The following is a 13,531-nucleotide window of genomic DNA, read 5'->3' on the forward strand; positions in this document are numbered from 1 at the left end:
GAAGTGGCAAGGAATTAAACTCTCGGGACCCAATCGAAAACGCGCCGTTGAATAGAAATTGCGCTTAATCTTTAGTAATATCTTGGAAAGAAGTCTGCATTCCGTTATGGAGAACTGATTTGCAACATTGCTTTTTATTTTCCCTTCATCCTCGCAGAATTATCAATTTACAGAGAAAGAGAGAGAGAGAGAGAGAGAGAGAGAGAGAGAGATAGAGAGAGAGAGATAGAGAGAGAGAGAGAGAGAGAGAGAGAGGAGAGAGAGAGCGAGAGAGAGAATAATAATTATAATAATAATAATAATATAAAAAGCTTTATTTCCAATATTTACATTGGCTATTCTGTATCTTACAATGGATAAAAGAGAGAGAGAGAGAGAGAGAGAGAGGAGGAGAGAGAGAGAGAGAGAGAGAGAGAGAGAGAGAGAGAGAGTAATAATAATAATAATAATAATAATAATAATAATAATAAATGATAATAATTAAGTATCAAGATCTGAAAATAGAAATAAGAAGGATATGGGATATGCCAGTGGAAATCGTACCCATAATCATAGGAGCACTAGGCACGATCCAAGATCCCTGAAAAGGAATCTAGAAAAACTAGAGGCTGAAGTAGCTCCAGGTCTCATGCAGAAGTGTGTGATCCTTGGAAACGGCACACATAGTAAAAGAAAAGTGATGGACTCCTAAGGAGGCAGGATGCAACCCGGAACCCCCACACTATAATACCACCCAGTCGAATTAGAGGACTGTGATAGAGCAAAAAAAAAAAAAAAAAATGATAATAATAATCCATGGACTTCATCGGGACCTGGGGCTTTCCAGTTTGGGCATTTCTTTAGTTAGTGTCTGACTGTGTCTGTCGTGATCTCTGTGAATCTTTGTTTTTTATTCTCCCTGTTTCGTCTTCCTTGACTTCCTGGAGCCATGTTGCATGTTTGTTGTGTGATACCGGATTGCTCCATATGTTTTCCCAGAGTCTCTTACTTGATTCGGCTTCAGGAATTTCTGGGTGGTTGTCTTCCCCTCTTAGTTTGCTGTATAGTCTTTTCTGGTTGGTTCCGAATAGTTTTGTTCTGTTTGGTATCCCTTATTCCTGTTCATGTACCGTTGGATCTTATGTGCTTTGGCCTTAAGCCTCTGTTTTACAGCTTCTATTGTGTTATTTAGTCCCCTCTCTTGTACTTTGTATTTCTCGTTGATTCCTCCCTGTTTTCTTGCTTCTTAGCCTTTTTTCTGCCATCTCTTTCAGTTTACTCAAGTCAGATCTCATCACCATGATTTGCTTTCCAGGCGCCTTTTCCAAGGAGGTTGCTGTTTTGGTTTCTGTTGGGTTGGAGTGATGGTGGTGTGGTGTCGAAATCCCCATCAGTTCTCGCTACTAATCTTGCTCCTGCATATGCCAAGTTATTTGTTTCTGTGATACTGGTGGTGTGTATTATGCCCATTATTTCATTGACCTCACTTGTTTTCTCCCTTAATTTCTTGGTGTTGTAGGCTTTCATGGAGGGGATCTTTGTTCTCTCTGTATCTGGCTCCATCCATTGTCTAATCTTTTCTACCCATTCCGTCCTCTCTGTTACTTCGTCGGTGTTTCTTCGTGTGTCGTTGTTGATACCTCATATCCCTGTCGTCTTCTGTGGCATCGTCCTCAGTTCGTCTTCGTGTAATTCGTTGTCGTGTGACATTTCCCTTTCCAGTCCTTCTCTTTCTGTTGGGGAGAGCCAGTTCTTTTTCTTTATGTTCCTTACTTGGTCTGCCAGCCTCTGCTCTGTTTGGGGGGTGTTATTCCTCTCATTCCAGATGTTTTGACCAACCTTCTTCTATATCCTCTCTCCGTCGGGTGCTTCTGATGTAGCATCTCCATATTTTCCTTATTTTCTTCTCTCGTCCATTTCTTCCTTTGGTTTGCTTCTGTAGCTCCAATCTCAGGCTGTTGGTTACTGTCGTTGTGGTGGTCAGTTGCTGGATGACGACCTCCAAGTACTTGACCGTCTTCCCCTTCAATTGGGTTGAATACCTGGCTGCCGGACGAAGCTCCTCTGTTGCCTGAGGTTCCATTTACGTCGTTGTCGTTTATTCCTTCATTTCTTAACATCATTGTTGAGTTTTGCTATTTAACGCATAGCTGGACCCTACCCCATCAGGGATAGGTACTCATATACAGCTGAGTAGACTGAGGAAATTATGGTAAAGATCCTTTCCCAAGGAATCAACGCCGAGGAGAGCGGTCACCCATCCAACGACTGACCAGCCCCAATGTTGCTTAACCAGTCCATTGACGACCTAACCCACTCTGCCACGGCGCTTTATTTCCAATATTTACATTACCTATTCTGTATCTTACAAAGGATAAAATAGAGAGAGAGAGATGAGGAAGAGTGAGATGAGAGAGGAGAGAGAAGGAATGACCTTGATTTTCAGAGTTAACGGAACCAAGTGAGTTGATTCGAGGGAGTTTTAACGCAGTAGTTGATCGAGACGATGACGAGAGAGAGAGATGGAGAGAGAGAGAATAAATACGCAAATACAGCAAACTAATTTTTAAACGGACGTATGCAAAAGATTACAGAAAAAATACCAAAATAAAAAGAAACTACCGCCAACTTATTATCTCACTTCGTCACCGAAGAAGGCAAATTAAATATGAAAGATAAATAAATAAATATAAAAAAAGCCTTCAGCCAGGTAGCAGAGAGGGAGACCGCAGAGAGACCATTTAGCCCGAAACGTACGACCTGTCACAGCCTTGGGTACGAAGGCTGTCTTAATTTTTTTTCCCCTTTTTTTCTGTATTCTCAACCTTCGAGCCAGGGCCCTCCCTCCCTACTTAATGCCATAATGGCAAGAGACTGTTCTCTGGCGACTGGGAAATGCCAATAGGTAATTGGAAGTCGCCGTGACCCAGTTTCGAATATGCGGATAAAACAAACAGTGGTGAAATGGATGCGTTGCGTGGACATTTAGAGGGAGAGGAAGGAGAAAGGAGGGAGGAGGTGAGTAGAAGAAGGAAGAGGAGGAGTAGGAGGAGGAACAATGGGAGGAGGAGGAGGAGGAGGGTATAAGGATGGGGAGGGAGGGGAGTAGGGGAAGAAAGAAGAGGAGTAGGAGGAGGAACAATGGGAGGAGGAGGAGGATGAGGAGGGGGAGGGAGGTGAGTATGGGAAGAAAGAAGAGGAGTAGGAGGACGAACAATGGGAGGAGGAGGAGGGAGGGGAGTACGGGAAGGAAGAAGAGGAGTAGGAGGAGAAAGAATGGGAGGAGGAGGAGGAGGATTAATTTTGGTTTTTTTTTTTTTTTTGGAAAGAATGAGAGGAGGAGGATGGAAGGGAGTAAGGGGAGGAAGAAGAGGAGTAGGAGGAGAAAGAAGGGAAGGAATAGAAGGAGGAGGAGGAAGAAGAGGAAGAAAAGGAGGAGAAACAGGCAAGATATTGTAGGAGGAGGAGGAGGAGGGGAGTAAAAGGGGAAGGAAAGGAAGAGGAGTAGTAAGGAGGAGAGGAGGAGGAGGGAGGAGGAGGAGGAGGAGAAAGAAGGGAGAATAAAAGGAGGAGGAGGAGGAGGAAGAGGAAGAGGAAAACCAGGCAGGAGGAGGAGGAGGAGGAGAGACAGGTATCATCAGGTAAATACAATGTAGAACAAAATCATATGAAAGTATAGTGTCTATAATCACACTAAGTCTTGTATATTTCTTCTCCGACTATTTAATAAAATGCAAATAGATGAAAACCAATGTACGAGTATTGAAAAAAAAAAAAGTATCTGTCACCACCCAACGAATACAAATTAAAATTACAATGGTTTCTATTCATATTTGCATATCATCCAAGCTCGATCACGTTATTAGCCACTTTACCCAGATTTTTTTTTTTTTTTGGGGTTTTTTGGGGGGGGGGGGGGGGGGGCGGGGGGGGGTGGTTTGGGGAGGCAATGTAAACAAAAAGGGAGATTTTACATCATTTACTCCAATTCTCACTTCTCCAATCGACACTTAAGGATTCTTTAAAGGGAAAACAATGACTTATGTGCGAATGATCCCTTGTAAATAACAAAGTTGGCGAAAGTACTGTGCCCATTGGGGATATATCCAGGACATTTGCGATAAGTATTGTATGACAATGATAACATGATGGGTAATGCTGCTCAAATGATTACGCAGAGTAACAGGGGGGAGAAATTAACCCTGTGCTATGTGACGCGTAAATACAAGCTTCCATTACATTTTGTAAGAAGCATTAACTCGCCGGAATCATACAAGCATGTGGATGGAGATATACGGCTTTTCATAATATTATCTTACACATCGTTACATTTCTAAACACTATTAAAAAAAAAAGCTCTATGAATGGTATAAATCTTGCATTGACGAGTCTTTGACTGGTATAGGTACCATTTAAGACGAATCCAGGCTTAAATGTAACATTTTATCAAAACACATCCGAAAATTGTCGCATACGTGTCACAAACAGGTTAAAAACAATTCAGCGACCGAACTTGGAGAACGGATCATTGACAAATGCTGAACATTCGTATTAAACATTGGTTAGGAATAACGATAGTCTTATTCATTGTATTTAACATGTATGTGATATGTGTGCGATATGTTGCCGACGCGTTAGAGACATGTTGAAGACATTTCTTTAAATAGCAACGCCAGTAGAATCAACCCTTCTACTAAATTCAGAAAAAGTCTTCCCTTATCTTACTTAAAAATGAGTTTAAACTTTGCACAAATTACGGGAACTAACCACAGGTTTTTTTAAATGCATCTGACATGTAGGCAATAAGTTGCCGACATATTTAAGACATGTTGAAGTCATTTCTTAAAAGCGACCTCCAAGTAGAATCATCCTTACTACTAAATTCAGTCTTCCCTTCTCTTACTTAGAAAAAAAAGAGTCGAAACCTCTCTCGCACAAATTACGGGAAACACATATCGCGTCAACTAGGTAATCCCATTATGTAAATGCCCGAAACAACATTTCCTTTTCGCGCTAATTGGCCGGCATTTGACTTTAGAATAAGAGGCTTTGGAATGCTAATGGCCTCATCTCATTCTGGCAACTCCTGGTAACGTCCTTATCATGATGGGTTGAACTATTGAACACAAACACAAACATATATGCATGCATATTATTCCACGTTCGGTGATGTATGTTGGATAGGAGGTAGGGAATTCGAGTGAAACTTATTCACCATGAGAGAGAGAGAGAGAGAGAGAGAGAGAGAGAGAGAGAGAGAGAGAGAGAGGACTGACTGATTAATACTGAGTTAATCTGGCGTTATAACTCCAGACGTTATTACACTTAAAATTATGATACTAGAATCTATTTTTTTCTTTAATAAAACCTAAAAACTGGACCCTTATATAAAATTAGTAAGTTATAACTTTAATTAGAATCACGAAAGCTTAAAATTACAGAGAGAGAGAGAGAGAGAGAGAGAGAGAGAGAGAGAGGAGAGACGACGAGGAGAGGAGAGAGAGTAGTTGTAGCAGATCTATTTCTCGGAGGATTAATCAAAGAGAGAGAGAGAGAGAGAGAGAGAGAGAGAGAGAGAGAGAGAGAGAAGGAGGATGTTCTAGCATTATCCATTTCTCGCCGAATTAACCCAAGACAGAGAGAGAGAGAGAGAGACAGAGAGAGAGACAGAGAGAGAGAGACAGAGAGAAGCATGCTCTACCATTATCCAATTCTCCATTTCTCGCAGAATGAATCCCACGAACAGTAATAACACAATCCTCTACATCTTTCAGGTTCACTCTTGTGGGGCAGGATCCTCCGGAACGGGCACTACCGTAACGGCCTGAGGGGGATGCCCCTCGGCTTCCACGACCCCGTCTACATACCGACGTACACCCCCAACGGAGGGAGACGCCACGTCCCGTGGGAGCCAAATTACCAGGGACCCACCTTTGATTCCTCGCCTCCCCAGAACGTCACGGCCCTAAAGGATGACAATGCTTACCTCCACTGCATCGTTCACAACATTGGCAACAAGACGGTAAGGCGTCTTCGGGTTTCAGTGGTCCGCAGGTGTAATTTTACAGGTGTTTTTGCAGGTGTTCATTTAATTTTTTTGTCTAATTTTCACGAAGCTTTAATTGAAGACCGGATCGTTATTTTCATTGATGTGCAGGTGTTTTCTTCGTATGAGATAATTTTGTTGGCAGGTGTTAATCAATTATTTTCGAATGGGTTTTGTGTGTAATTTCGTTTTGTGCAGGTGTTTATGCATGTGTTTCTTTTTTTAGGATGTAGATTTATATATCCTCTTTATTTTTCCTATCAAAACGTAATCCTTATTCAGCCCTTGGGCCTGAATTTTAAGGACCGAGAGATTGGGTGTCTACCATTTCCAGTTCGAAACACATTTCCCACCCTCTACCCCCCAAAAAAAATCTTGCTTGACGAAATATATCAACTGGGCTTTTACGTCAAGGGTTTTTGAAGTCACTGAAGGGTTCCAGAGCTCATCACTGGACCATAAACTGTTACGTTTGTGTGCTTACTGTAATACATCAATTACAGTAAGCACACAAACAATCTGGCAACATAAGCAATAACCTACTACACCTTCATACTCAAGATCTTGTTTCTATATCTCACAGAAACCCTGTGACAACATTGCCTGTAAACTGCTACAATTACTCAAGGTCTTGTATCTATAGCTCACTGAACCTTCGGCCAACATTGCCAATAAACTGTTGGAATTGCCTACGATCTTAGGTATCTTGCTCACAGAAACCTCTGACAACATCTGACAACACTGCCAGTAAACTGCTACAATTACTCAAGATCTTGTATCTATAGCTCACTGAACCCTCGGCCAACATTGCCAATAAACTGCCTGAATTGCCCAAGATCTTAAATATCTTGCTCACAAATAACCCCTGAGAGCATCTGACAACGTTGCCAATAAACTGTTGCACTTATTCAAGATCTTGTATCCATAGCTCACTGACAACATTGCCAATAAACTACTATAATTGCCCAAGATCTTAGATATCTTTCTCACTAAAACCCTATGACAACATTGACAACATTACCAGTAAACTGCCACAATTACTAAAGATCTTGTATCTATAGCTCACTGACAGCTCTGCCAACATTACCTATTAATAAACTGCTAGAATTGCCTAAGATTTAGATATCTTGCTATGACAACATCTGACAACATTGCTAATAAACTGTTAAACTTACTCAAGATCCGGATTCTATCACAGGAACCTTCTGACAACAATGCAGATAACCTAGTACATTTCCTAACACAAGATGTTTCTATCACGAAAACCCTCAGACAAAATTTCTAATAAATTGCTACAATTACTCAAAATATTTCTATCACAGAAACCCCCTTACAAAATTCCCAATAAATTGCAAGGATTTTAAGATCTGGTTTCTGTCGCCCATAGAAACCCTCTGGCAACAAATTACTACAATTCCTCAAGATCCAGTTTCTGTTCCCTTCCAGGTGTCGTGGATCAGAGACGCTGACCTCCACATCCTGACGGTGGCGCAGTACACCTACACGGCCGACGACCGCTTCGAGGTCATCCACTCGCCCGACACGAATGCCCATTCATGGATCCTCAAGATTAAGTCAGTCCAGCCCAGAGATTCCGGTCGGTACGAGTGCCAAGTCAATACCCATCCCACGGATCCAATCACGTTCCCGGTTTACCTCTCCGTCTTTGGTGAGTGGTGGTTTGGGTTACTTCTTAAGGACCCCATACACTGAACGATTGTCGTTATCGACCCACACACACACACACACACACACACACTATTCAGACGGTAATGAACGATCTCCGCACCGATTTCAGTCTGAACAAAGATTTTGTCTCGAGAAGACATGGCATCGTCTCTAGAAGAGACGCGTCGGCAGACAAACCCATGCACTGAACGATCTGTGTATGACAGACTTAAGTCGCTAGCCAGCAGCAACCTGGTCGTGACAGATTCCCGCTGAGATCGTTCAGACACGAAGCCCCGCCCACTTTTGCATTTAGACAAGCCCATACACAGTGTTTTTGCGAACCATACAGACAGTCGTTCAGGCACTCTTTCAGGGTATGGGGGCCTTTAGTTTAAGTTCGTGATTGAGCGTGCTTGCGCGTGTTTGTGCGTGCGAATATGTGCGCTAAGCAGAATATGATACTATTCTGGATGAACTCGTTTCCTTTATGTGATATCTATTATATATTGTAGTGAAAATATCTTAAAAGAGAAGACAGTCTTGTTCTGATACATTTTTCTCAGCTTCGACAACAGAAGCGTTGTATTTATTTAGATTTAAATTTCTATTTTTCAAGCGACATTTTTATTAAATAATAGAGTGAAAATATTCTAAAAGATAAAGAAGTCTTATTCTGATACATTTTTCGCAGCTTTGACAACAGAAATATTAGATTTAGATTAAAATTTCCATTTTTCAAGCGATATTTATAAAATAGTGAAAATATTCAGGAGGACATCAAAGTCTTCTGTTCAGATAAACATTTCTCTGCTTCAACAACAGAATTGTCACATCTAGATGAAATTTTAATAACATTAACAATATAAGTGTGAGGAGCGAACGAAGAGAAAGCCACCATCCTTCATAAACGGAAAGGCAGATGAAACCTAAAGAATAGAAAGGATAAAGGAGTAATTGAATTTAATGGCCTCTCTACAGGATAATAGACTGAAAGCTATGAGACTCACGGAATTGTCGAATGACGAGGAAGGTGGTCGAGCTAATCTATTTCATCATGTGAAATACGAAATATTTGCATGTGTTCACAACTTCGTCAGACTTCACTTTTCAATGTTTTCCATTCATTGTTAATTCAGATAAGCTCCTATCCATTATTGCTGCTTTCTTTATAATTGTCTTCATGTATCGATCCTCACCTAAATTTCTCTCTCTCTCAATAGAAGTCTTATAAACTATATGCCATAAAGAACTGCATACCTCTCTCTCTCTCCCTCTTTCTCCATATCTATGTTTATTGTGCCATATCTGCGTTACGATAAACCTAAAAATAACGTTGATGCACTGGCTGATTTACTCTGGAATTAACCACGAAAAACCGTTCGATTTTGAGGGATATTATTTCTTTCACATTATGCAGTTCATAAAGGTCTTTCATCTTATTAGTCTACAAGACTATTCAGAGTTTTACATTTCAGAGTAGAATAGAAACGGCAGGATTTAAATTCCGATGTTGTAATGTTTTATCCAAATGTTACGTCACATCAAACTCTCGAGGTTAATGGAAATATTTGATCTTCTCTTTTTCTCCAGGTGAATGTAGGATAATAGTCGTATTGGATGAATGAGAATATATATAGTAGAGAATAAATGTATATATATATATATATATAGTAAAAAGTCCATTTATTGGTTTTTCTTTCGAAGTGCACTTAAATGAAAGTAAAAATGATCCTACCATCGCACGACAATGCAAATGAATAATGGCAGAAACCAACTCGGAGAGTGTGCATGAATTAATTATATATTCTAGAAATAAATCTCTACCGAGAGCTTTCGGGAATGTGTTCGATTACCCTTTTGAAAACAGGAATCGAAGTGATTCTCGAAAGCTCTCTGTAGAGATTTATTTTTTAAATATATGTACCCATACATAACTGTGGATCTGTCTCACCATTCCAAGACTCATTGCTACTATGAGTACTTTTCAATTTCATTTCCTAATTGGCATAGAATCCTTACCTGGCCGTTTAACTCTTAGTGACGATGACAGTAATGCTCAAATGATCTTTTTAAATTCCAGTGCCAACTGCAAGGATCATAGGATCCCCTGAGCGATACGTGGACAGAGGGTCGACCATCAATCTCACCTGTATCATCAACCACAACCCGGATTCGCCAACAGAGATCTTCTGGTACCACAATAACAAGGTGAGGGCCATCTAGATTTGTATACATTTATAATTATTATATATATATATTATATATATATATATATATAATATATATATATTATAGCATAAACAGCCAGATAGTCATGGTATATAGTCTTAAGGTATATATCTATTATAATATATATATATATATATATATATATATATATATATAGATATATATTATATTATCTAATATATATAAATTATGTATAGTATATATATTATATATACTATATATTATATTATATATATATATTTCGTTTAATATATATAACTATATAGATATATAATATATATATATACTATATATATATATATATATATATATATAAACTATATGGAATATATGCCATGACTATCTGACTATCTATAAGTAACATACGCCATGACTATCTATGTATATAAGAATTGCATGCCACGATTATGTGCAATATGAAGGATTCTCCAAAAATTTGAGGATTCATTGAGGCAAAAGGAGCTTTCATATATTCCCCCCACCCCTCTCCACCACGCCTTCCTTCCCCTCCCCCCTTCCCCCCCCCAAAAAAAAAATCAACAACCACCCCCCCTCCCCTGTATTTAGAGCCGCGGACGAGCGCATTCAATGAGAAGTCATTCACAGCCTCCAGAATTCGATTAATTTTATAGACGAGGGACTTCGCCGCACGCGTCAATGGAGTATTCGCATTTGATTTCTTCTGCTGCCTCGTGATGTCGTAACGACATTTCAATCATGCTCTCTCTCTCTTATTATCTCATTACCCTCTCTCATTCTCTTGTTATCATCTCTCTCTCTCATTCTCTCATTATCTCTCTCTCTCTCTTATCTCATTACTCTCATCTCACTTCTCTCTATCTATCATTATCATCTCTCTATCTCTCTCTCTCTCTCTCTCTCTCTCTCTCTCTCTCTCTCTCTCTCTCTTATATCATTATCATCTCTCTCTCTCTCTCTCTCTCTCTCTCTTATCTCATTACCATGTCTCTCATTCTCTCATTATCTCCTCCCCTCTCTTATCTCATTACCCTCTCTCTCTTATCTCTTATTCACCCTCTCTCTCTTTATCTCATTCTTCATCTCATCTCTCATTATTTTACTCTCTCTCTCCCGCCGAAGGTCATCAACTACGACAACCGCGACAGCAGGGTCAGTGTCATCACGGACAGAGGTCCAGTCACCAAGACCATCCTTCTGATCCACGATGCCCACGACGCTGCCACAGGAACCTACTCCTGCGTTCCTTCGCCCTCGGCCACGGCCTCCGTCAGGATACACATCCTGAATGGTAGGTGGACGTCCTTTGTGGGGGGCACGGTGGGATTCTTATCCATCATAGGCTGATAGTTTTTGCCATTGTCATTGCCTTCTGGTTTTCCTTCCTCTCTTGGACTATAAGATTGTTTGTTTGATTCGTTAATATCTCTGGCGTCAACTAAACTGAGGTCATTGGAAAGTCGGAATCTTGATTTGAAAACAACACAGCATTTTTAAACATGGGCTTTTCCATTGGTAAGATTAAATTATTTATATTAACTAATTAATTTGTAATGACATTTCATTCTTGGTTTCCTCCTCTCTTGACTTTAAATAAGAAAATTGATGTTGATCTCTAATCTCTGGCCGTCACAAACTGAGTCATTTTGAAGTCGAATCTTGATTTTTTTTTTTGAAAACAACACAGCATTTTACAATGGGCTTTCCATTGTAAGATTAAATTATTATATTAACTAATAATTTTGTATGACATTTCATTCTGGTTTCCTCCTCTCTTGACTATAAGATTGATTGTTTGATCGTAATATCTCTGGCGTCACATAACTGTGGTCATTGAAGTCGAATCTTGATTTGAAAACAACACAGCATTTTACAATGGGCTTTCCATTGTATGATTAAATTATTATATTAACTAATAATTTTGTATGACATTTCATTCTGGTTTCCTCCTCTCATGACTATAGGACTGATTGTTTGATCGTAATATCTCTGGCGTCACGATAATTGATGGCATTTGAGTCGATTCATGATCAGGAAAAACACAGAATTTTGCAATGGGCGTTCCTTTGTATGATGAAATTATTATAATATATATTAACTAATAATTCTCTAAGTAATTTCATTCTAGTTACCTCCTCTCTTGACTAGAAGACTGATTATTTGGCTGTGCTATCTCTAGCGTCACAATATTTGAGGTCACTGGCGTAGATTCTTGATCAGAAGAAATACAGTATTTTACAAAGATCGACTCATTTTATTTTGCCAGTGTCCATAAATATATGACCATATATGGACCGATTAGCGATTTTTTTTATTACGAAACACTTTCGTATAAATACATATACCATAAATATGTGATCTTCTGCTCACTGCTTCTCGATTTGCGTTCTTTTGCTGATAATTTATACGATCTTCTGAAAAATTCAAACAATTATTTTCTGAGGGTCAAGTGAAAACGTACTTTTAATTTTTTTTTCTGAGAAAGTTAGGAGAAAAAGCACCTTTATTTTTTAAAAATCAATTAATTCCTCTTCCGATTTTTCCTTTTTCTCTTGTTAATAATTAATACGATCTTCTGAAAAATGAGAAAGTCAGGAGAAAAAGCACATTTATTTTTTTTAAAGAACAATTAATTCCTCTTTCGATTTTTTCTTTTTCTCTTGTTAATAATTTATACGATCTTCTGAAAAATGAGAAAATCAAGAGAAAAAGCACATTTATATTTTTAAAAATCAATTAGTTCCTCTTTCGATTGTTCCTTTTTTAATAATTTATACGATATTCTGAAAAATCAAAACCATTATTTTCTGAGAGTCAAATGAAAAGGTACCTTTTATATCTTCCTGAGAAAGTCAGGAGAAAAAGCACCTATAATTTTTAAAAATCAATTAATTCCTCTTTCCATTTTTTATTTTTTTTGTTAATAATTTATACGATCTTCTGAAAATTGAGAAAATCAGCAGAAAAAGCACCTTAATTTAAAAAAAAACAATTAATTCCTCTTTTCATTTTTCATTTTTTTTGTTTAAATTTATACGATCTTCTGAAAAATTTTAACAATTAAAACAATTATTTTCTGAGAGTCAACTGAAAAGGTACTTTTTATTTATTTCTGAGAAAGTCAGTAGCAAAAGCACCTTCATAAAAAAAAAAACAATGAATTCCTCTTTCGATCTTTCCTTTTTCTTTTTTTTTCAGGCGAGCAGCCGGCAGCAATGCAGACCAACCAGGCTTCCATTTTTCGATCCTCCTCCTCCGTCTCCCAAACCCTGTTGCTCCAACTCGGCCTCTCTATATTGCACCTCACCTGGAATTACCTGCGGCGTCACCTTTAGTTCTAGTGTGAGGGTCTCACGCGCTGTCACATATAGCTTTCTAGAGAGTTTTGTAAGTCAAGGGATAGAGGTATGATCGGGTAGATGAGAGCAGGAGAGAGAGAGAGAGAGAGAGAAGAGAGAGGAGAGAGAGAGGAAGGTTTTTTTAAAAACATTTTTTTCTAATGCCTCACTATTCACTCTCAAAGTCATATTTCGTCATTCCCCCTCCCCCTCTCCCTACCCACCCCCTCCCCCCCCCCCATACCCAGTCACTGTCTCACTGTAGAGTAGAAGAGGATTGTGAGACTGC

General features: G+C 39.0%; 1 protein-coding gene across 1 annotated transcript in view; it reads left to right on the plus strand.

The window, feature by feature from the left end:
• LOC135225601 (zwei Ig domain protein zig-8-like) overlaps positions 1-13,303 on the plus strand; it is a 26,851-nt gene extending 13,548 nt beyond the window's left edge. The window contains exons 2-6 of the mRNA XM_064264897.1: positions 5,754-6,001; positions 7,472-7,694; positions 9,777-9,904; positions 11,027-11,195; positions 13,103-13,303. Of these exons, the coding sequence (XP_064120967.1) occupies positions 5,754-6,001; positions 7,472-7,694; positions 9,777-9,904; positions 11,027-11,195; positions 13,103-13,239 (905 nt within the window). The 3' untranslated portion in view covers positions 13,240-13,303. The remainder of the gene's footprint in view (positions 1-5,753; positions 6,002-7,471; positions 7,695-9,776; positions 9,905-11,026; positions 11,196-13,102) is intronic.
• The last annotated feature ends 228 nt before the right edge of the window (positions 13,304-13,531 follow it).

This window comes from Macrobrachium nipponense, chromosome 13, assembly GCF_015104395.2.
Source record: "Macrobrachium nipponense isolate FS-2020 chromosome 13, ASM1510439v2, whole genome shotgun sequence".
Classification (NCBI taxonomy): domain Eukaryota; kingdom Metazoa; phylum Arthropoda; class Malacostraca; order Decapoda; family Palaemonidae; genus Macrobrachium; species Macrobrachium nipponense.